This window comes from Primulina huaijiensis, chromosome 2, assembly GCF_012295235.1.
Source record: "Primulina huaijiensis isolate GDHJ02 chromosome 2, ASM1229523v2, whole genome shotgun sequence".
Taxonomy (NCBI): domain Eukaryota; kingdom Viridiplantae; phylum Streptophyta; class Magnoliopsida; order Lamiales; family Gesneriaceae; genus Primulina; species Primulina huaijiensis.
Window position 1 is genome coordinate 4,116,133 of NC_133307.1, and position 21,629 is coordinate 4,137,761.

General features: G+C 34.4%; 1 protein-coding gene across 6 annotated transcripts in view; it reads right to left on the reverse strand.

The window, feature by feature from the left end:
- LOC140965010 (methionine aminopeptidase 2B) overlaps positions 1–15,954 on the reverse strand; it is an 18,746-nt gene extending 2,792 nt beyond the window's left edge. The window contains exons 1-9 of one of the 6 annotated variants that reach the window (XM_073425079.1): positions 15,796–15,954; positions 15,562–15,714; positions 9,896–9,926; positions 9,627–9,734; positions 1,824–1,923; positions 1,578–1,723; positions 1,389–1,480; positions 1,164–1,258; positions 941–1,037 (exon numbers count right to left, since the gene is read on the reverse strand). In XM_073425079.1, the coding sequence (XP_073281180.1) occupies positions 941–1,037; positions 1,164–1,258; positions 1,389–1,480; positions 1,578–1,723; positions 1,824–1,923; positions 9,627–9,734; positions 9,896–9,926; positions 15,562–15,703 (811 nt within the window). In that variant the 5' untranslated portion in view covers positions 15,704–15,714; positions 15,796–15,954. Of the gene's footprint in view, positions 1–940; positions 1,038–1,163; positions 1,259–1,388; positions 1,481–1,577; positions 1,724–1,823; positions 1,924–9,626; positions 9,777–9,895; positions 9,930–15,546; positions 15,715–15,795 lie in introns of all 6 variants that reach the window. The other 5 variants (XM_073425057.1, XM_073425073.1, XM_073425048.1 and 2 more) reach the window with 5 other exon arrangements.
- Positions 15,955–21,629: the final 5,675 nt, after the last annotated feature.

Below are 21,629 nucleotides of genomic sequence, written 5' to 3' on the forward strand. Positions count from 1 at the left end.
TATATATCTATGTTTACAGACTTGGGTATATCTGGGATAAGTCAGCGTCTAGTTCTAGAAGTAACAATTTTGTAAATGGCGGGAGGCGGTGGCAGGCCACCTCAGCCGCCTAGGCACAGCGGTTGAATTTTTTTTAGCAATTTTTTATAGGTAATCATATATAATCATGCAATGTAATTACACTATGTAATTAAATAATGTTTATGAAAAAAACTTCATACAATATAATACAATCTAAACAAATTACAAATAAATATATAAATGCATATTAACAAGATAATTAAGATGGTGGCTAATGGCGGCCGGAGGCAGTTTGAGGCAGATAGAGGCTGATGGTGGAAGACACTTGAAACCAAAAGTAAATACAAAAGAGTGTGAGACGTGTTTCTATTATATCCAGGGTTTTAAATATATTGATTTTGACTGATTTTAAAATTATTTCACAGTTGTCTAGGATTTTAAAATCATTGATCGCGTCAGCCGCCTCCACTGCCACCTGCTCGCCCGCCAGATAGCCTCAGATCGTCTATAGAGACCCTCTTAGACAAAGCCAGGCGGTCATTTAGAACACTGAGAAGTAATGACTTGGGGAAGGGGCAAAGAAAAGTATAACAGTAGGGAGTTGGGTATAGTTGAGTAGGCTATTATTTTGTTTGAGCGAGATTACTAACTTACGCTGGGGTAAAGAGAGTGGGTGTCTTGTTATATAGGATTACCATACAAAGATTACCTCGGGGAACTATGGTTTTCATTATATGCCATTTAATTTCAGCTTAACACCTTCTTTGTTTAGCTGATTATTGTTGGTGAATCAGTATAATTTTGTGGTTGCAACAATATGCTTTCAAAAACCAATAAATTTCCAACACAAAACATGCTACACCAGCACTGAGCAGAGTGTATCTCACACAAGTTACTAGTATTCTGCTCAAGGCTATACCTTGAAACACCTTGCCATTAATTTCAACCTCATATGACTCCATGACCTCCTGGATTGCTGCACCAACATCACATAAGCGCACATCAATTCCAGCTTCCTGAAAATAAGCAAAATTTCACAAGTAGCACCGAGTTGTTCTCGTAAGGTTTCACCGTTTCACTAGTATATTATGCAGAATATAGGTTTAAGAAAAAGATATTTGCATAAAAAGTTGGAAGCCCACCTTGATTCCCGTATTCGTAGCTTCCCTCGCGGCCTCGAGAAGTGGATTAAACATTGGGTTGAATGCAACAGTAAATGCACAGTCGACTATATGCCCTGAAGACAAAAAAAAAAAAAAACAAAAAAAAAACCAATATAGCATTAAAACTAAGTAAAGCAAAACGCAGTCTGGCAAAAAAGATCAAGGAGCCTCGAAAGTATTAACACAGAGGAAAAGCTATAACACCATCAATATGAGTTCCAAAGTCCAGTTTCATCACATCATCATACTGCAGTACAGTTTTATCTCCAGTATTTGGTGTCCAATGAGCAGCCACCCTGAAATAAGAGTGGGCAGAAACAGAATAAAGTCATTAGAACAAGTGCACTATCACGGAAAGCCTACCTAGGCCTAAACATCTGACATCAAACTTACCAATTCAATGAACATCCTGTAGGAAATGCAATTCCTGCTTGCAAACCATTTTCAGATATTAATTTACGAACTGTATTTTCCAAGGTCTCACAAAGGTCTATCATCAACATTCCAGGCTTCAAAATTTGTTTTACATACTTTCGGACCTGTCCAGTATTAACATAACTTATGAATGCATACTGATTCTTAACTAAATTTTGTTCAATATGCGCCCAATTATACTAGTATATGACAAGTGAAAGCTACCTGACGGTGGACTTCTGCTGCTTGACGAACTGAATTATAAATTGGCTTTTCCAATCGTTCTAGATCTCTCTTCTCTTCGGATGTAGTTCTCCACAAGTTCCTATATTGAGTTAAAATTTTAGAAATAAAGATATATAAACAATATAATTTTTTATAAAATTGATTGCACTTAAAAATAGCTAATTGATGCAGTGGCAAGGTATAGAAACACTGAATGAAAGACAGATGAGCCTCATTGATACATATAAAGGAAAAAGCTTGCCACCCCACATTCAAATTTAATTACTGTCTCCCAGTGACGAGGAATAACTACAGTACATGAGGAGATACATCTCTTTCTTTGAGTAATCTAAATGACAATCCCTAAGTTTACAAGAACTTTTAACAGTAGTTCCAGAAAATCTTTTAAGGACCAGATGATATCATTTTCTTCATAATATATGATTTGACTGAAGGCATCTCCATTTCTAGAATTCAGCTGCCTCTACTCCTTCACCTTCAAGTAAAAAGGAGTTTAGATGAACCTTAAACTTAGAAAGACAGCCCTAATGACCACTGATTGCCACAAAATACTCCATAAAAAAAACCTCATCTTCTATTGTTGACAACCCACCAAAATCTTGGAATCTGACGCACACCTAACAAAATCAATAAGCTCAGATATGCAACACATACTATTATTTGAAATATTGGAGAAAAACCTCACTCAGCCTGAAAATAATACCAAACTAAATTCCTATGACCCTAAATAAATGCAAATTGCTACAAGATGATTGCCAAAAAAGCACCACGGAGATGACTCTATTGAAAATAATAAAATTTGCGAGAGGTAACAAAGACATATCAAGGATCACAAACCTGTTTTATATCAAATAATTTCCTAAATAGTATACTCGGACGACTAGTTTTGGACGAACAGAATTTACAAGAGGTGACACGCGACAAATCAACAACCACAAACTTGCTTCGTGATCATACCAAGTAATTTCCTTAATAGAGCAAATATTTTCAAACAAGTCCAAATTTTATTTACACGGAAGCCATAAACAAACAGAACCCTCAACCTGGACTAAAGCTACTCAGAACTTCAACACATCAAATTTAGTAAAGCCATAAAATTTTATGAATCACAATCAAGGACCAATTAAAAGAGAAAATCTAAGAGAAACCCAATTAGAGTGGATGTATGGAAAAGGATAAATGAGGAACACATAAGAAAACATAAAAAGCAATGTTCTTCAATCTTGACTCATACCCAAATTAGAGAATTAACAAGGACACATGCATAACAAGGTTTTTTTATAAATTGTTGCACTCCCAAGAGCAATTTGTCCACTAAACTGCCATTCTTTTGGTAACATTATTTGTTGCTTAATTTGATCTCAATCGTGAAAAGATTTTTATCTCATGCTTGTCATCAATATTGTAGATATTAAAATCAACTTTCTACAGGCCCAAGAATCATATTAATCCCATTTGCAAATATTTTCCCTCTATTTCTAAAAATGTTCTAAGAAAAATTTATGCAGGTAGGCGTGAAAGATTGAGATTGCTAATGCAAAAAGGAATTCCAGAAGATATTCGTCTTGTAATAGAATCTAAGGTCCGATTAGGAGGAGAAGTTCCACAGTCATTGCTCATTCGGTATATGCCTGGATTAGAAAAAAGCACTTATGCGAAAAAATGAACGGCCAAAAGGTTAGGGGTTTGTCATAAGTGTGCAAGATAGACTTGTGACAAACGATGCAGATCTTTGGGATGTGTTTCCCATAAAAGAGAAGATAAAATTGGTTTCATTAAAAATGGGCTGAGTACAGAGTTTTTAGATGACATCTTATTGACTCTTGAGACACATTCTAGTGGACACGTGCATATTGAACTTCTCCGTTTATGGAAACAATTCCAAGCTGAGCGTCATCGTAATAGTCTTGGGAATACGAACAAAAAAGACCCTGTTTGCCAATTTATAAGAAAATTTGATGGGAAGCATATCCTCGACTCATAGAAGGCGTTGAAGCCGTTTCTGGACGTAAAACCAGAGGAAAATTGTGAGCCACGAGCACACTACTGTCTATATGCATGTGTGTTATTATTGTTTTTACTGTTTATTCTTCTTACAGCTGTGACCCATAGTTTTGTCATGATAACATATTACCCCTATAAAATCTCTCTTCTTTCTCTCTATTTTCGCAGACCAAAAAGAAAGTAAAAACATGGCTGGATCCTCTACACAAACATTGAAAAATATTTGTGTATTTTGTGGATCGAGTCCCTGAAAAAATGAAGTGTTTGTAGAAGCAGCGAATAATCTTGGAAAGATATTGGCTGAGAGAAAAATTCACTTGGCATAAGGGGAATGTAATATTGGGTTAATGAGATATGTTTCAACATCTGCTCATCTTGGAGGTAGTCAGGTTTTGGGTATTATTCCTACAGCTTTAGCTGAAGGAAAAATTACAGGTGTTACGATTTGGGATGAATTAAAAGTTTCTTCTATGTATGAAAGAATCACCAAAATGATTGTAAAAGCACTACCAGGTGGTTTTGGTACATTAGAAGAAATGTTCCACACTGTTTCTTGGGCACAACTTAATATACACAATAAACCTGTTGGCTCGTTGAATATCAATAATTATTATGACAGTTTGTTGACATTTCTTGATAAAGCTGTGGAACAGAATTTCATTTCAGAAAATTCACGACGGATGCTCATCTCTGCTTCGATTGCTGACCAATTAATTGATGATTTGGAAGCTTTTGTTCATAAGCCTGATCCGATGATAACAAAGATCAATTGGTCGCAATCAAACAGTAAGAAAATAAAGTTGGATACTTGATTCAAAAGTCGTGGATTGGTTTGTGTTTATTTTAGTTTGTTATCTTCAATAAAATTCCAGGTGATATCTTTTCATTATGTATTCTTTATTAATAGTTATTATGACATTAAAGACAATGTCATATTCTGATTGGGGGAGAACAAACTTTAAAAAAAATCTTTAAAAAAATATTATTTAATATAAAACTATGTTTATTGTTTGTATCTTAGTAATTTCATACATTACATGTCTGAAAGGTTTAAATTAGAAAATGAATTAATCTATCTAAAGATGTTTAAATTTTTATTTGAAAAAAGTCAATTTTAATATTTTGATCACTATAAAAATATGATTTATGAAATATTTATGAGTGATTAATCATTGTGATAAGATCAGTTATTAAAGTATATTGTCCAATATATACCTGATAAAAGTGCATAAAATTTTAAACTCACACATATTCTGTGAGTGAGTGGAGAGGATTTAGAAAACATCTTTCGAGCCTTTATTGACCAAGAGAGATGCTGTCTATTTTTTAGATCTTGAGTTCTTATTTTGAAAAAAAAAATGATATTTCCTGGAAAAAAAAAAGATGTTGAAGATCTATGCAAATTTAACGTTATATGCTACGACCCATTTATCTCTCTTAAAAAAAAGAATAAAAATAGAAAGAGAGAAATATATTGTACAAATTAAATAAATATAAGGTCAATGAGCATAAACTTAGTCTGATTTTATGTTGTTATGAATGAAAGAAAAAAATCTCAAAATAAGATCATGAAAAAAATATATATAATAAGAATAACTAGATTTTGAATCAATGGATTTCCTATCTTTTGATTAATTTGGCTCCTTTGTCTGTCTGCATTCTGTAAATCATTTTCCTGAACATTTGTCTGTATTCCAACTTCATGAGAGAAATTGTTCCCATGAATTGAAACATTTATTAACTTGTGAGACTCTTACTAAGAATTTCTGAAGGCCATGTACATTTAATTACCTGAAAATAAGCTTTGAATTGATCAGCTGAAATTATTTCATAAATTATAATTATGATGGTCTTGATATAACTTTGACAGTTTTCAACTTTAATTTGAACACTTGGATATTACATTTCTATTTAAATTAATCAATTTGTTTTGTGTTGCTATTAACGCTTAAATTGCTAGGGACTAGCAATAAGCTGGTTGGGGTGTGTGATAAACATAAAAAATTGTACATTAATTAAATGTTTTATAATATAAATTTATAGTTTTTTTTTATTAAATTTTTAAATATTATATATTTTATAATAAATTATATAAAATATAAGTTGTTGTGTAATTATAAGTTTTTATTATTTTTACAGATTCGATAAAATAAAAATAACTTTATTTTTGCAAATGGGATTAGGATGATTCTTGGACATGTAGAAAGTTGATTTTAATATCTACAATATTGGTGGCAAGCATGAGATAAAAATCTTCTCACAATTGGGATCAAATTAAGCAACAAATAAAGTTATCAAAGGAGTGGCAGTTTTACCATGCTAGAGCATTTTGACCATATCTCTCAAATTACTTGGTAAAATGGTAACAAAAAATACCACAATTCAAACAACTCAATTATCTACATGTTCTGTTTTATGTGGAAAAGCAAAATCGGATGGGAAGATTTTCAAAAGTGGTGTGTATGATGACATAATTTCTTGGAACACCAATGAAGACTTATGTGTGCAAAATAATATTTTATTTGTGATTGTCTCCCCAAATTTGGCTAAAAATAAGGTTGCATTGTAATGTATTGAGATATCCCTCATTCTATGAACAAATCTTTGAATTCATAATATTTCTCTCTTTGTTTTTCCTTTATTTCTTCATTTAAATATAATTAGCATGTTAATTTTATATTCAAAGTTTACACTTTGAATAATGAGTAGCTAACTTCTCAAAGTTGAGATGAAAATGTAAAACTCTTAGTATGATAATAAGGTTATTAAAAGGTAATAATCTATGTTTTATATTATTTAATCATTATTTATTGTTTATGTTATATTTATTTCTTTAAGCATTATTATACTCTACTTATAAGTGGAAGTTTTGATTTATTGTTGTTATATGTTACACTAAATTTTTGGAACCATTTAAATGTTAGTTTGGTATTATCAACCATTTAAAGTGGATGCCTTGATTTATTATATATGAATATATCATAATATTAATTTCTTGGTACCATTTAAATGTTTGTTTGGTTTTATCAACCATTTAAAGTGAGAACCTTGATTTAGTGTTTACAAATATATATATAGCACAATAAATATTTAACAGCATTTATAAGTTTTGGTATATATTATATACTTATAAGATAATAATATATTAAATAATAAAAAACATAGATTATTATCTTTTAATAACCTTATTATCATACCAAGAGTTTCACCTTTTTATCTCAACTTTGGCAAGTTAGCTACTCTTTATTTAAAGTGTAAAATTTTGAATATTAAATTAACATGATAATTATATTTAAATGAAGAAATGAAGGAAAAACAAAGAGAGAAATATTATGAACTCAAAGGTTTGTTCATAGAATGAGAGATATCTCAATACATTACAATGCACCCCTATTTATAGCCAAATTTGAGGAGACAACCACAAATAAAATATTATTTTGTACACATAGGTTTTCATTGGTGTTCCAAAAAATTATGTCATCATACAATTCACTTTTGAAAATCTTTCCATCCGATTTTGCTTTTCCACATAAAACAGAACATATAGATAATTGAGTGGCTTGAATTGTGGTATTTTTTTGTTACCATTTGACCAAGTAGTTTGAGAGATGCGAGATGTTGGGGTATTGAAGGAGTGGAGTGGTGCCCCATTGATGGAGATTTGAGTCTAGAGTTAGAGAAACAGTTCTCGGAAGAAGAGGTCAAGAAAGCAGTTTTTCAGTGCGATGGTGGTAAGAGTCCGGAGGCTGATGGGTTTACTTTGGCTTTTTTTCAAGAGTGTTGGGATATAGTCAAACGAGATATAATGAAGGTTTTCGATTAGTTCTTTCACACTGGAATCATAAATGGTGTAACCAACAAAACATATATTTGTTTGATCAGGAAAAAAAAAGAATCTATCAATGTGAAGGATTTCAGACCGATTAGCCTGACAACAAGTTTGTATAAGATAATAGCAAAAGTCTGAACTCCAAGGATCGGGAATGTGATAACAGAGACAATATCTGAATCTCAATATGCTTTCGTTGAGGGAAGACAAATACTCGATTGTGGTCTTATAGCGAATGAACTATTCAAAGAAGGAAGGAGAAAGAAGAAGAAAGGATGGGTGTTGAAGTGGATTTCGAAAAGGCTTACGACAATGTGAATTGGGAATTTCTGGATTTTGTTTTGATGAAAAAGAGGTTTGAAGGGAGATGGAGAAGATGGATCAAAGAATGAGTGTCGAACGTATCATTTTCTATTATGATTAACGGGAGGCCAACGGGCAAATTTAAGGCGCATAAAGGTCTTAGATAAGGAGATCCATTGTCTCCTTTCTTGTTCAATTTGGCATTGGATGTGTTGGGGAGATTGATTGACAAAGCTAAGGAAAAGAATTTTATAAGGGAAGTCGAGGTTTGTAGAGACAAGATAGAGATATCTCACATTTAGTTTGTGGACGACACACTATTCTTTGTGAGGAATGAGGACCATATCAGGTTTTTGGTTCAAGTTGTGAGATCGTTTTGTGAAATATCTGGATTAAAAATCAACTGGGAAAATAATGCTTTGTTGGGTATCCATTGCGAACAAAGAGAAGTTAAACTGTTAGCACAACAAATTGGATGTGGTAAGGAGATTTGGCCTATTAAGTATTTGGGAATGCTTTTAGGTGGAAATCCGTTACAAGCATCGTTTTGGGATCCCATTGTGGCTAAGATGTCGAAAATCAGGATCACTTGTTGGTGCATTGTTCTTTCTCAAAAGATATTATGACGAAAGTTTTGCGTGAGTTGGGTTTTCAATGTGTACTTCCGAGGAAGGCGGCAGATATGATTATCATGGAGCCGGGAGGAATTCAAAGCAGAAAATTTATGAGCTTCTGGCACGTTGTCATACACTGTACGCTTTGGTCTATATGGTTGGAGAGGAATAAAAGAATATTTCAAGAGGATACGGACACAGCAAAGGAAGTCTGGGAGAAGATCAAGTTCAGGGTTGCAAGCTGGACAATAACTACTAAAGATTTTCAACATCTTTCTATTTCTGATTTGTTTCGGGATTGGAAATTTGTATGGACATGAAGTTAGTAGGCTAGTATTTTCGACGTTGTGATACTTTTCCTCTTGCGGATTACTCATCCGCTAGTATTGTAAAACTTTATTTATTAATAATATCTAGTTTCTTATCAAAAAAAATTTTTTGGCAAGTCATGGTTCATTGCATATGCTGGATTGTATGGCTGGAAAGAAATAGAAGAATTTTTTATGATAAAGAAGAAACTAGAGAACACTGATGGGAAAAAATCAAGATCAAAGTTGCTATGTGGATCGGCACTCATGATGACTTCAAGAATGTCTCGATATTAGATATATTGCGAGATTGGGCTTGCGTATATCATTAATACAACTTTGATATTATGTACTTCATGATGAAAGTGCACTAGTGACGTACTTAGTTCTTATCATATCATTAATAAAAAAACGTTTCTTATAAAAAAAAATATTATCATTCCATGCACTATCAATAATCACTATGGATATATATCTTGATTCTTTCAAATGAAATAATTTTGTTCTTCCCAAGGATTTTTATTTGTGTCCCTACTTATTATTCATTTTCTTTTTTCTAGACCAACAATCTCTCAGCAAAACAAAAATAAATTCACAGTAACTAAAGGGAAGAAAAATATCACAAAGCTCTTACTTTTCTGCCAAAGATATAGTGAAATATCTAGCAACTTAGCACCATATATTAACCACTAAAAGGAACAAAAAAATAAATAATCAGACATACTCATCCTTATATTGTTGGATTTCACCCTCCGGAAACTCGCCCGATGCAAAGAGTTCTAATACAGGAATAGATGGAGGGTCAGTTTGCTGAGGTGGTTCTTTCTTCTTCCTGAAATAAGGGTCAGTTTGCTGAGGTGGTTCTTTCTTCTTCCTGAAATAAGAAAAAGATGATTACAAGTTAATCGTAGTCCAGCTGGAAAACAAAGACAAAAATCTCAAAACAATGAAAGAAAAAAAACCAAGGGATATATGTGAATATTATTTTCTCACTTGCTTTTACTCTTCTTCTTCTTCTTTGCAGCTTCTAACATTATCAAATACATGCAATGTACAAGTTAGACAAAAAAAAGCTAAATAAAACTATTAAACAAAAGAGTTCATCATTAGAATTCTACAACAATTCAAAGTGAACAATAAAGATTACTCATATGAATGAATCCATAAGAATCTTCACTCAATCAAAAAGTTAAAAGAAAAATACACTAAACTGTCAGTGGAAGCATCAAACAAGGTGTGCTAGTAAATACACACGAAAACAAAATTCAATACGTTTACAAACATAACAAAAAAAATGGTGACGAAAGTCACCACAACCAAACAATTCTAGAGAACTTCTTCCTATTATCAACTCTTTGTATATTGTAACACAAACAATACAACTTTTATTGAGGCAGCATCAGTTAAGCAAACAGGAAAATCATGTTTATAATCCCACGTGATTCTAGAAGGAAAAGGAAAGTAATGTAATATATAAAAAGGATAAAGTTTCACAGACAAACTGTCATACCTAAGAAATGTATACACCTAAAACAAACTAAATTAGAAATCAACAAGAGTGACCAGCAGTCACCATTTCCACAATGAGAATAAAGAAATATAAAGAATGAAGAATTTCAAAAACCACAATTATCCCCTCATTCTTTAACGCGATGAATATTGATGTCACATTCCATGAAAATGAACCTTATTTCCCTACTCATCATCTTCAGGGGGAGTACCCAGGTTTGGAAGATAAGGAGGATGAGGATCCTTTTATTTTACCAACCTTCTCCAGTTCCAATCTGCCAAGCCCTCAATCTGTCCTAGAAAATGTCCCAAGAGATGTCCCGAGATTGTTTGGTCGAACATATTCAAGGCGGAAAGCTCTCTCGGTCCCTAAACTTGTGCAAATCCAAGAGTCCGAACCGAGCTCTACATCTGAGGTAACAATTGAAATTCCCATCACACACAATGAACATACACCTCACTCGGTAGATGACCCTAGCTTGCACGTTCCTATCGCCCTTCGCAAAGAAATCAGAGATTGCATAAAACACCCACGCTACCATGTCTTAAAATTTGACAATTTTTCACCATCACATAAAAGCTTCTTAGTAAGTTTGGACACATTCATATCCCTTCCACACTATTTGAAGCATTGCTAATGAAAACTGGAAACAAGCCATGAATGTGGAAATGGAAGCTTTGGAGAAAAACAACACTTGGGAGATTACTGATTTGCCTTTGGGAAAGACATCAAAAGGGTGTAAATGAGTATTCACCGTGAAATATAAATCAGATGGCACAATGGACAAATATAAGGCGAGGCTGGTAGCTAAGGGTTATACACCGACATATGGGGTGGACTATCATAAAACATTTGATCCGGCTGCTAAAATGAATACATTTTGAGTTCTATTATCTTTGGCAGCAAATTATGGATGGGTATTGCAGCAGGTTGATGTAAAAAATGCCTTCTTACATGTTGAGTTCTATTATCTTTGGCAGCAAATTATGGATGGGTATTGCTGTAGGTTGATGTAAAAAATGTCTTCTTACATGGAAACCTTGAGGAAGAAATTTACATGGACATTCCATCAGGATATGGGAAAAATGTAAGAAAGGGACACATATGTAGAATGAAAAAATCCCTGTATGGCGGCGCCTCAAGCAATCTCCTCGGGCGTGGTCTGGAAGACTTACACGAGTAATGCAATCCATGAGATACAAACAGAGTCAAGGAGACCATACCTTGTTCATTAAACAAGGCCTTAAATAAGGACTAACAATTGAATTCGAAATTAAAGATATGGAAAAGTTGAAGTACTTCCTCGGCATTGAAGTAGCATATTCGAAGCAAGAAATATTATATCCCAACAGAAATACATTCTAAACCAATTAACACACCTACAGAATTCAATCCTAAGCTTGGAGAGGTCGGCATGACAAAATGGTGAATAGAGAGATGTATCGGCGCCTTTCGAGGGAAGACTCGTTTATCTCTTCGCACAAGACCGGACATGGCATATGTTGTAAGTGTGATCAGCCAATTCATGCATTACCCAAAAGAGAGACATTTACGTGCAGTTGACAGGGTACTTCAATATTTGAAAGGCACTCTGGGAAAAGGAATTCTGTTAAAAAATGTGACAATATGGTACTTGAAACATACATACATGCGGATTATGCTGGATCAATTAGTGACAGAAGGTTGACTACAGGGTATTGTACATTCCTTTGAGGAAATCTTGTCACATGGCGAAGTAAGAAACAAGATCTTGTAGCTAGGTCAAGTGCCGAGTCAGAATTCAGAGCCATGGCTCAAGGGGTTTGCGAGTTGCTTTGGTTGAAGATTATCTTGGACGATCTAAGAGTAAAGAGAAGTCGACATATCAGACTCTATTGTTACAACACGTCAGCAATTAGCATTGCTCATAATCCAGTGCAATACGATCGAACAAACACATTGAAGTTGATAAGACATTTCATTAAGGAGAAGTTAGATAATAGCTTAATTTGTACACCTTATGTTTCTTCAGGCAATCAACTAGCCGACATATTCACCAAAGAATTAAATGGTCAGTTGTTTCAAGAGATTGTGTCCAAGCTGTAAATGATAGATATCTATTCACCAGCTTGAGGGGATGAGAAGATATAATTAGAGATAACTGACATAATCAGATCTTGGTAAATCAGGATAATTAGAAGGTCCTGTAATTAAAGGGATTACAATTCTGTTTCATTTTTCTGTTATCTTAATGTGTCTATAAATCGGTACTGATGATTGTAAATATTGTGGGAGATAAAATGAAAAGTACATTATTTATTTCCAAAAAGCATGTTCTTCCTCTTCGTTTGACAGTAATAAAGTACTGTTTAAACATGATTAAGACATCATTAATTAAGTAAAATAGGGTGTTTGATCAGCATCTAGTTCGGAATCACCAAAGGTTTGTTCAGAACCACCGAACGGTTCAGACCTTCTGAAGGGTGTTCGGAACTTCCGAACCCACTTAGGTGTCAACTCGAGCTTGACATGCAGATAAAGCATCGGTTCAGATCTACCGGACCCCAGTTCGGATCTTTCGTTCGTATTCGTCCAATGTGGTGTCGAAGCGAGCATGACGCATAACAGCGGAGCAGGTTCGGAGCTTCCGAACCTAGATTCGAGACTTCCGAACTATGCCTATAAATAGGTCATTTCAGATTCAGAATTCTCACACCATTTACATAATTTTTCTCGCAAATCTCATTGCAATTCTAGGTATTTCTAGTCATATTCAAAGGCCAGACGAGTTGCAAAACAAGTCTGAAATAGGCGATAACTCGAGGATCGGCAGGCGAAGCTAACATCCCCAAAGAGCTGACGATCGACAAAAATCCAAAAGCGTTAGAAATAGTATGGGGATAGCATTTATCATTACAAAGCATGTTTAAAGAAATGAGCACAGGAGTCCGGAATGATAGTAATGTTTATCCTTTTGACTATGATGTCTAGGATCAGAGAGTACGCAATAGGTATAGTGACCCATACTATAGTAGAAGTATGTAAGTACCGACTGAGATATTCAGCAGAATATACATTCTTATTGTTGCATATTTTACTTGTCATAAGTTGCATGATTTACTGTCATGGTATATATCTTGCATTGCATATCACGTTGACATGTTATCATTTGATATAGCCTTGTTGAGTAGGGCATCTCAGCCCTCTTTATTGGACTATAGGGTACCGCGAGCCATCCATTGACTATACGGACCGGCGCGCTACGGTGACTCAGAGCGTTACAGGTCCAAAATCTTATCTAGTGTGAGAGCCACCAACTGATTCTACGGACCAAGGTGTTACACACTTATACGTCTCTAGACTAAAGATGAAGTGCTGACCCCTGATCACCAATTTATGATACATGCATTTGCATATAGATTTGTATACTCATATTTATGTATTGAGTGATTTGGTCACTCACGTCATTGTTTTTAACTTGGGCACCCTATTCTCACGGGGCTAGTCTCGGGTTGGACGAGCCGGTGGCTAGACGAGGCCCAGGTTTTACTCGAATGGGGTATCCATTTAGTTGTTGGGATTTTTATTTATCTCAATTGATATGTTTGTATAACAATTATGTTGTTTCCACATTTCTGTTTGCGTTTCGGGAGATTATGGCTGGCTATATTTTCATTGTTTTATGGACTTTATCAGCATTGGTGGGATTTGATTATTGTCGAATTACTGATTATTTAAGTTTTTTTTATGCGTGGAAATTTTTGATTTATTGTAGGCGTCCCGGATAAGGCTCTACAAAGGTCGTGTAAAAAAACTTAAAATTGCACTCCTTGTAGATAGAAGTTGGCATAGCACAACAAGTCCATATGAGGCCATATAGCAGGCATAACGAAGAAATGACGAATAACAGGCCACGATTTTACACAGAAAGCAGCTGAGATGGGATAGAAGAATGTAGAGAATATGGATTTTTTCATTCAGGTCTTTGTCCAACACTATTTCACAAGAAGCTCAGAAAATTCTTGCAGCTGTAACCATGAAAAGCCAAAGTTATAAGAGGTGCTATCAAATCTCATTAGCCCAACTCTAATTCATACAACTCAATCACATGCTAGAAAATGACAGTTCCAATCTCGAGACCGAGTATGAAATAAACTAATAGGAATGGGGCTCAACTTTGCAATGAAAACCTATCATGAAGCTACAGACTTGAGAAAGAAGTTTCTCAAGTAACAGATGATGAATTGCCATATGCCAGTACCCTGGTGAAATGCATCTTCGAGAAGAGAAACCACATTCTCATGCTACAACATACCATGAAGATCAACAATTATTCAAATTTTTATACAAAACATTAATACCTTCATATTAATCCAGCTTCCAGCACTACATTAATCAAAGCCTCAGGCTATTCCATCTAGTCATATTTTTTAATGATTGAGAATTGGTGGAACAGACTGCTAGGAAGTTTCACACCTTCAAACAAATTACTTTGAACTCCATCAAGGGTTTGCACCACCGATCTCAACTATCTAATTTGATAGGCAACAAAATGAAGTTTTCTAGTTTCTCAAAGTGGTAAGTTGCAAAGATAGATCTTTATAATATATTCCTCAGGATGTGACTTTGTAGCCAACACAATCATATATCTGTTTCTTGTCAACATATGCAATTCAATAATTTTCAAGGAATTAATGATTTATGCAGCCATGAGGGGTGTCTAATGCAAGAATGCATATTACCTACTTCTATTAATACATCTGATGTTCTTATACAAGTAGGGGAGCAGAATTACAAGTTCAAACCTTTGAATTTTAATTTCAACTTGAATGCAAAGAAGCGCAAAAGAAAGCTACAAATCTCATTGAACGCTGAATCCATCTGGCAGAAGCACAAGCTTCACAAATATCTTGATTACGTATAGCATTTTCAGTTCAGAACTTGAGTCACATGACCACGTCTTTCCCCAACGAAGCAGAATTCGAGTCATTGATTAAAAACTTAACCAAAAAATAATTGTCAGTCCATTCTTTGTCAGTCCATTCTTTTACGAATTCACATAAGCAACCCTGCTTATCTTATTAACAATAATCAACTCCACCCCTCGATCAAATACCAAAACTTTAGATATCCCTCTTTCACCTAATACAACAACATATGAGAAAATTACCTTGTGTCTCGTCCAAAGTCAAGCCATCAACTTTATCCTCAACCTCCTCATGTTCAAGATTCTTACTCGCTGATGCACCAACCACAAGCTCCGATTCTCCTTCCCCAGTACATTTTCCCGCCGGTAAATCACCACCAGACATCTCGATCGCAGCTGTACAAACAACAATCGGTCAATACATGTCCCATTTTGTAATTTTAATTATAATAAATCAAAAAAAATTTAGGGCTCAACTGGAAATCGATATTTTTCTTCAGACTCGGTGGTTAAAGTAAGGTTTTAGATTGACAATCGGCGCCGCCGACGGAAGAGAAGTGGGTCTAGTTCGAAAAATATTTGGTTCGAGCTTCACGTGTATCCACGCGCCGAAGTGCATTATATATACTACAGACGAGATGTGTCAGCGTGACGTAAGAATACATAATAGTTAAATACTATCTACGGTGTGTTTTGTGATAATTTTTTTTAATTGTTAAAAAAAAGGACATATGAACAATCCTCTTTACTCATGTTTTATCCGGGAAAAAACTCCTCCTTTAAATATGGATTATTGATTTTGTATTACATTACATTACATTATTTAATTTATTAATCAACTACTGTTGTGAAAAAGTAAAAATTTACGGTAAAAAAGTAAAAATCTCAAACTCTCAAAATTATCACACTACACACTTTATAATATTTTTCTCTCAACTCAATTGTGATTTTCTTCACAAATGAGAGATCTATTTATAGAAAATTTTTACAAATAATCCAAAAATAAAATACATCATTACCTACATCATCACACACTAATTTTCAATATTCAACACCTAATTTTACCTAATTTTCAACATTCAACATTCACATTTTCAACACAAATATTTAACACATTTTTAAATAATTTTTCAACACTCCCCCTTGTGATGATGATCATAATGATTGTATACATTACGTGTTTTTATACTGCCTCGTTAAAAACCTTACTAGGAAAAACCCATTGGGATAAAAACCATAGTAAGGGAAAAAGAGTGCAGTCACGTAAACTCCCCCTCATGTTGACACGAACAATTCTTCACAAATTTCGTAGATTGCGCATCCCAATATTATATATGTGCTTTCTGAATATTGTCGTAGGAAGTGCCTTTGTGAAGAGATCTGATGAGTTTTCACTTGATTGAATGTGACGAACATCAATACATTTATTCTTCTCAAGCTCCTTGGTGAATGCGAAGAACTTAGGAGGAATATGTTTAGTTCTGTCGCTTTTTATGTATCCTTCTTTCATTTGAGCAACACATGCAGCATTATCTTCATATAGTATCACAGGCTTCTCGTCGAATGATAATCCGCATGAGATTTGGATATGTTGAGTCATTGATTTTAACCACACACATTCACGGCTTGCTTCATGTAGTGCAATAATCTCGGCATGATTTGATGAAGTTGTTACAAGTGTTTGTTTCTGTGAACGCCAAGAAATTGCAGTGCCTCCACGAGTAAATACATATCCAGTTTGAGAACGTGCTTTGTGTGGATCAGATAAGTATCCAGCATCGGCATAACCAATTATACTTGGATTAGCATCTTTTGAATACAAAAGTCCCAAGTCTGTCGTTCCTCGTAGATAACGGAATATATGTTTAATTCCGTTCCAATGTCTCTTTGTTGGATATGTGCTAAATCTTGCCAATAAATTTACGGCAAAAGATATATCAGGCCTTGTACAATTTGTAAGATACATAAGGGCACCGATAGCACTTAGATATGGTACTTCTGGACCAAGAATATCTTCATCATCTTCACATGGACGGAATGGATCCTTTTCTATGTTTAATGATCTAACAACCATTGGAGTACTTAAAGGATTTGATTTGTCCATATTAAAACGTTTAAGGATCTTTTCTGTATAATTTGTCTGGTGAACAAATATTCCACATTCTTTTTGTTCAATTTGTAAACCCAGACAATACTTGGTTTTTCCAAGATCCTTCATTTCAAATTCTTCTTTCAAGTATGACACAACTTCTTGAATTTCCTTATTTGTTCCAATGATGTTTAAATCATCAACATATACAGCAATAATTACGCATCCGGATGTTGTTTTCTTAATGAAAACACAAGGGCATATTGAATTATTTACATATCCCTTTTTCATCAAGTGATCACTTAGCCTATTATACCACATTCTGCCGGATTGCTTCAACCCATATAATGATCTTAGTAATTTCACAGAATAACATTCTCTGGGTTTTGAACTTTGTGCTTCAGGCATCTTAAATCCTTCAGGGATTTTCATATATATATTACTATCAAGTGATCCATATAAGTAGGCTGTAACAACATCCATAAGACGCATTTCTAAATTTTCAGATACTGCCAAGCTAATCAAATACCGAAACGTAATTGCATCCATCACAGGAGAATACGTTTCTTCATAATCAATTCCAGGCCTTTGAGAAAAACCTTGTGCAACAAGTCGAGCTTTATATCTTACTATTTCATTTTTCTCATTTCGCTTTCGAATAAAAACCCATTTGTATCCAACAGGTTTTACACCTTCAGGTGTAAGGACTATAGGTCCAAAAACATTACGTTTATTTAGCGAATCCAATTCAACCTGGATGGCATCTTTCCATTTTATCCAATCCTGCCGATTTTTACATTCACCAAAAGATTTTGGTTCATGATCTTCATTATCATTTATGATGTCGATTGCCACATTATAAGAAAATATATCATCAATTTCTTCTATATCTTTTCGGTTCCATATTTTTCCAGTATTAATATAATTGATAGAGATTTCATGATTCTCGTCAGTTTGTGGTTCTGACAAAACATTTTCATCATCATGTGTTTCTTCAGGAACATCATTCTCTATTTTGTGATCATTATGTGTTTCTTCAGGAACATCATTCTCTATTTTGTGATCATTGTGTTTCTCTATGAATTTTCTTTTTCGAGGATTTTTATCCTTGGAACCAACTGGCCTTCCACGCTTCAGGCGTTTAATGACATCATGACTATCTTCAATTTGTTTCTTCGGAATTTCAATTCGAGCAGGGGCATTTGCAGCATGTATATATGATTTAGTTACCCCTTTTGTGTCTGCAAATGCATCTGGTATTTGATTTGCTATTCTTTGCAAGTGCACAATTTGCTGTACATCTTTTTCACATTGTTTTGTTCTTGGATCCAGATGTAACAATGATGATACATACCATGTAATTTCTTTTTCGGTATGTTTCTGTTCTCCCCCTAACATTGGGAAGATTTCCTCATTAAAATGACAATCAGCAAAACGTGCTGTGAACACGTCGCCTGTCTGTGGTTCAAGATATCGAATGATCGATGGACTATCATAACCAATATAAATTCCAATCTTTCTTTGAGGTCCCATTTTCTTTCGTTGAGGTGGTGCAATAGGCACATACACCATACATCCAAAAATTCTCAGATGAGAAATGTCTGGTTCTTTACCAAATGCAAGCTGCAATGGGGAGTATTTATGATATGCACTTGGTCTGATGCGAATTAATGAAGCAGCATGTAAAATTGCATGTCCCCATATAGAAATAGGGAGCTTTGTTTTCATAATCATTGGTCTAGCAATCATTTGCAGACGTTTAATCAATGATTCAGCCAATCCATTTTGAGTATGTACATGAGCAACAGGATGCTCAACAATGATTCCCATAGACATACAATAATCATTGAAAGTCTGGGAAGTAAATTCACCAGCATTATCAAGTCTAATTTTCTTGATTGTATAATCGGGAAATTGATTCCTCAATTTTATTATTTGAGCAAGTAATCTTGCAAATGCAACATTTCGAGTTGACAATAAACATACATGTGACCATCTGCTGGAGGCATCAATCAATACCATAAAGTATCTGAATGGTCCACATGGTGGATGGATTGGTCCACAAATATCACCCTGAATACGTTCAAGAAACATTGGTGATTCAGTTTGGATTTTGGCTGGTGATGGTCTTATAATAAGTTTTCCAAGAGAACATGCTTTACATTGAAACTTATTATTCTGAAAGATCTTCTGGTCTTTCAATGGATGACCATGTGTATTTTCTATAATTCTTCGCATCATTGTTGAACCAGGATGTCCTAATCGATCATGCCAATTGGTTAATATTGAAGAATTATCAATTACCATGTTTGATTCAATGGGACGTATATGTGTATAATGCAATCCAGTAGGGAGCATTGGTAGTTTTTCAATCACATATTTCTTTCCTGATTTATATGTGGTAAGACACATATATTTCTCATTCCCTTCATTCATTGTTTGAGTATCATACCCATGGGAATATATATCATTAAAACTCAACAAATTTCTTTTCGATTGTGGTGAATATAAAGCATCATTGATCAAAAATTTTGTACCATTAGGTAACAAAAATTGTGCTTTACCACATCCTTTAATCAAGTCTACAGGACCTGATATTGTATTCACCGTTGTTTTTGTTGGTTTTAGTTCCAAGAAATATCTTTTATCTCGGAGGATAGTGTGCGTTGTACCACTATCGGGTATGCAAACTTCAGCTTTGCTCATAGCATTTTCCATATTTGAACTTCAAAAAATATGCAATGAAAAAAAATTAATGACAATACATATTTAAATATAACACATATCATAATTGTACAATAAAACATTATCATATAAATACATGAAAAATAAATTATTGTACATTTATATTCTACCACTATATTGTTCATTTTCAGAGAAATCATTGAGAAAATCTGCAGCATCAATATTGTTCATTTCTATCCCACCAACATATTGATCATTTCCAGAGAAATCATTCATAAAATCAGCAGCATCAAAATGAGTTGAATCACTCAAACGGTCACTTCGCTCAGTGAAGTTGGTCTCCTTTTCTTTCCCCTTTATCGATTCTTTATAAAGTTTGCAAAGATGCTCAGGGGCTCGACAAATACGAGACCAATGTCCTGGAGTGCCGCATCTGAAACAAGAACTTTCAAATCTTTTCGAGTGATTTTCATTAACACTCATGTTTTCTTGATGCCTTTTCTGTGGATGGTTTGGGACGTTATTTTGAGATGAGTTATAGAAATAACTATCTCGATTATTTTCAAAACCACGGCCGCGTCCACGACCACGACCACTTCCTCGTCCACGTCCACGTCCACGACCTCGACCTCGACCTCGACCTCGACCAAAACCTTGTCTTTGAATTTGATTTTGGTTTCCAGGTTTAAATTCATTTTTACTTACAGCATTTACTTCTGGAAATGCTGTTGATCCAGTGGGTCGGGACTGATGATTTCTCATTAATAGCTCGTTGTTCTTTTCCGCCACAAGAAGACAGGCGATGAGTTCAGAATATCTCGCAAATCCACGCACTCTATATTGTTGCTGTAGTGTTATATTTGATGCGTGAAACGTGGAAAATGTTTTTTCAAGCATTTCCGATTCTGTAACCTCATGTCCACAAAATTTTAACTGCGAGATTATTCTATACATCGCTGAATTGTAATCACTGACTTTTTTAAAGTCTTGGAATCTTAACATATTCCATTCATCACGGGCGGTCGGAAGTATAACTTCCCTTATATGTTCAAATCTCTCTTTTAATCCTTTCCACAGAGCCATGGGATCTTTTTCGATGAGATATTCACATTTTAAACCTTCATCAAGGTGTCGTCGTAAAAATATTATAGCTTTTGCTTTTTCTTGTGATGAAGATATACCATTTTCTTTAATGGTCTCGCTTAGACCCAATGACTCAAGATGCATTTCTACATCAAGAGTCCATGGCATATAGTTTTTCCCAGTAATATCAAGAGCGATGAATTCGAGCTTTGCCAAGTTTGCCATGGTGGTACTAAAAATTACGATGCATTTTATTAGTTAATGAATATTGCAATACAAAGTAATGGATAAACAACAAGTACAAGTATTCGTAAAAATAAAGAAAACACACGAGGAGGATATTCTCCGATAAATACAAGACTGGTGAGTATGATAACCAAAATAATTAAAAATAACCTCGTGAAAGCCATCTTCTTTTTTTCTTCGAAAATTTGATGAAGAATAATTTTTAGAG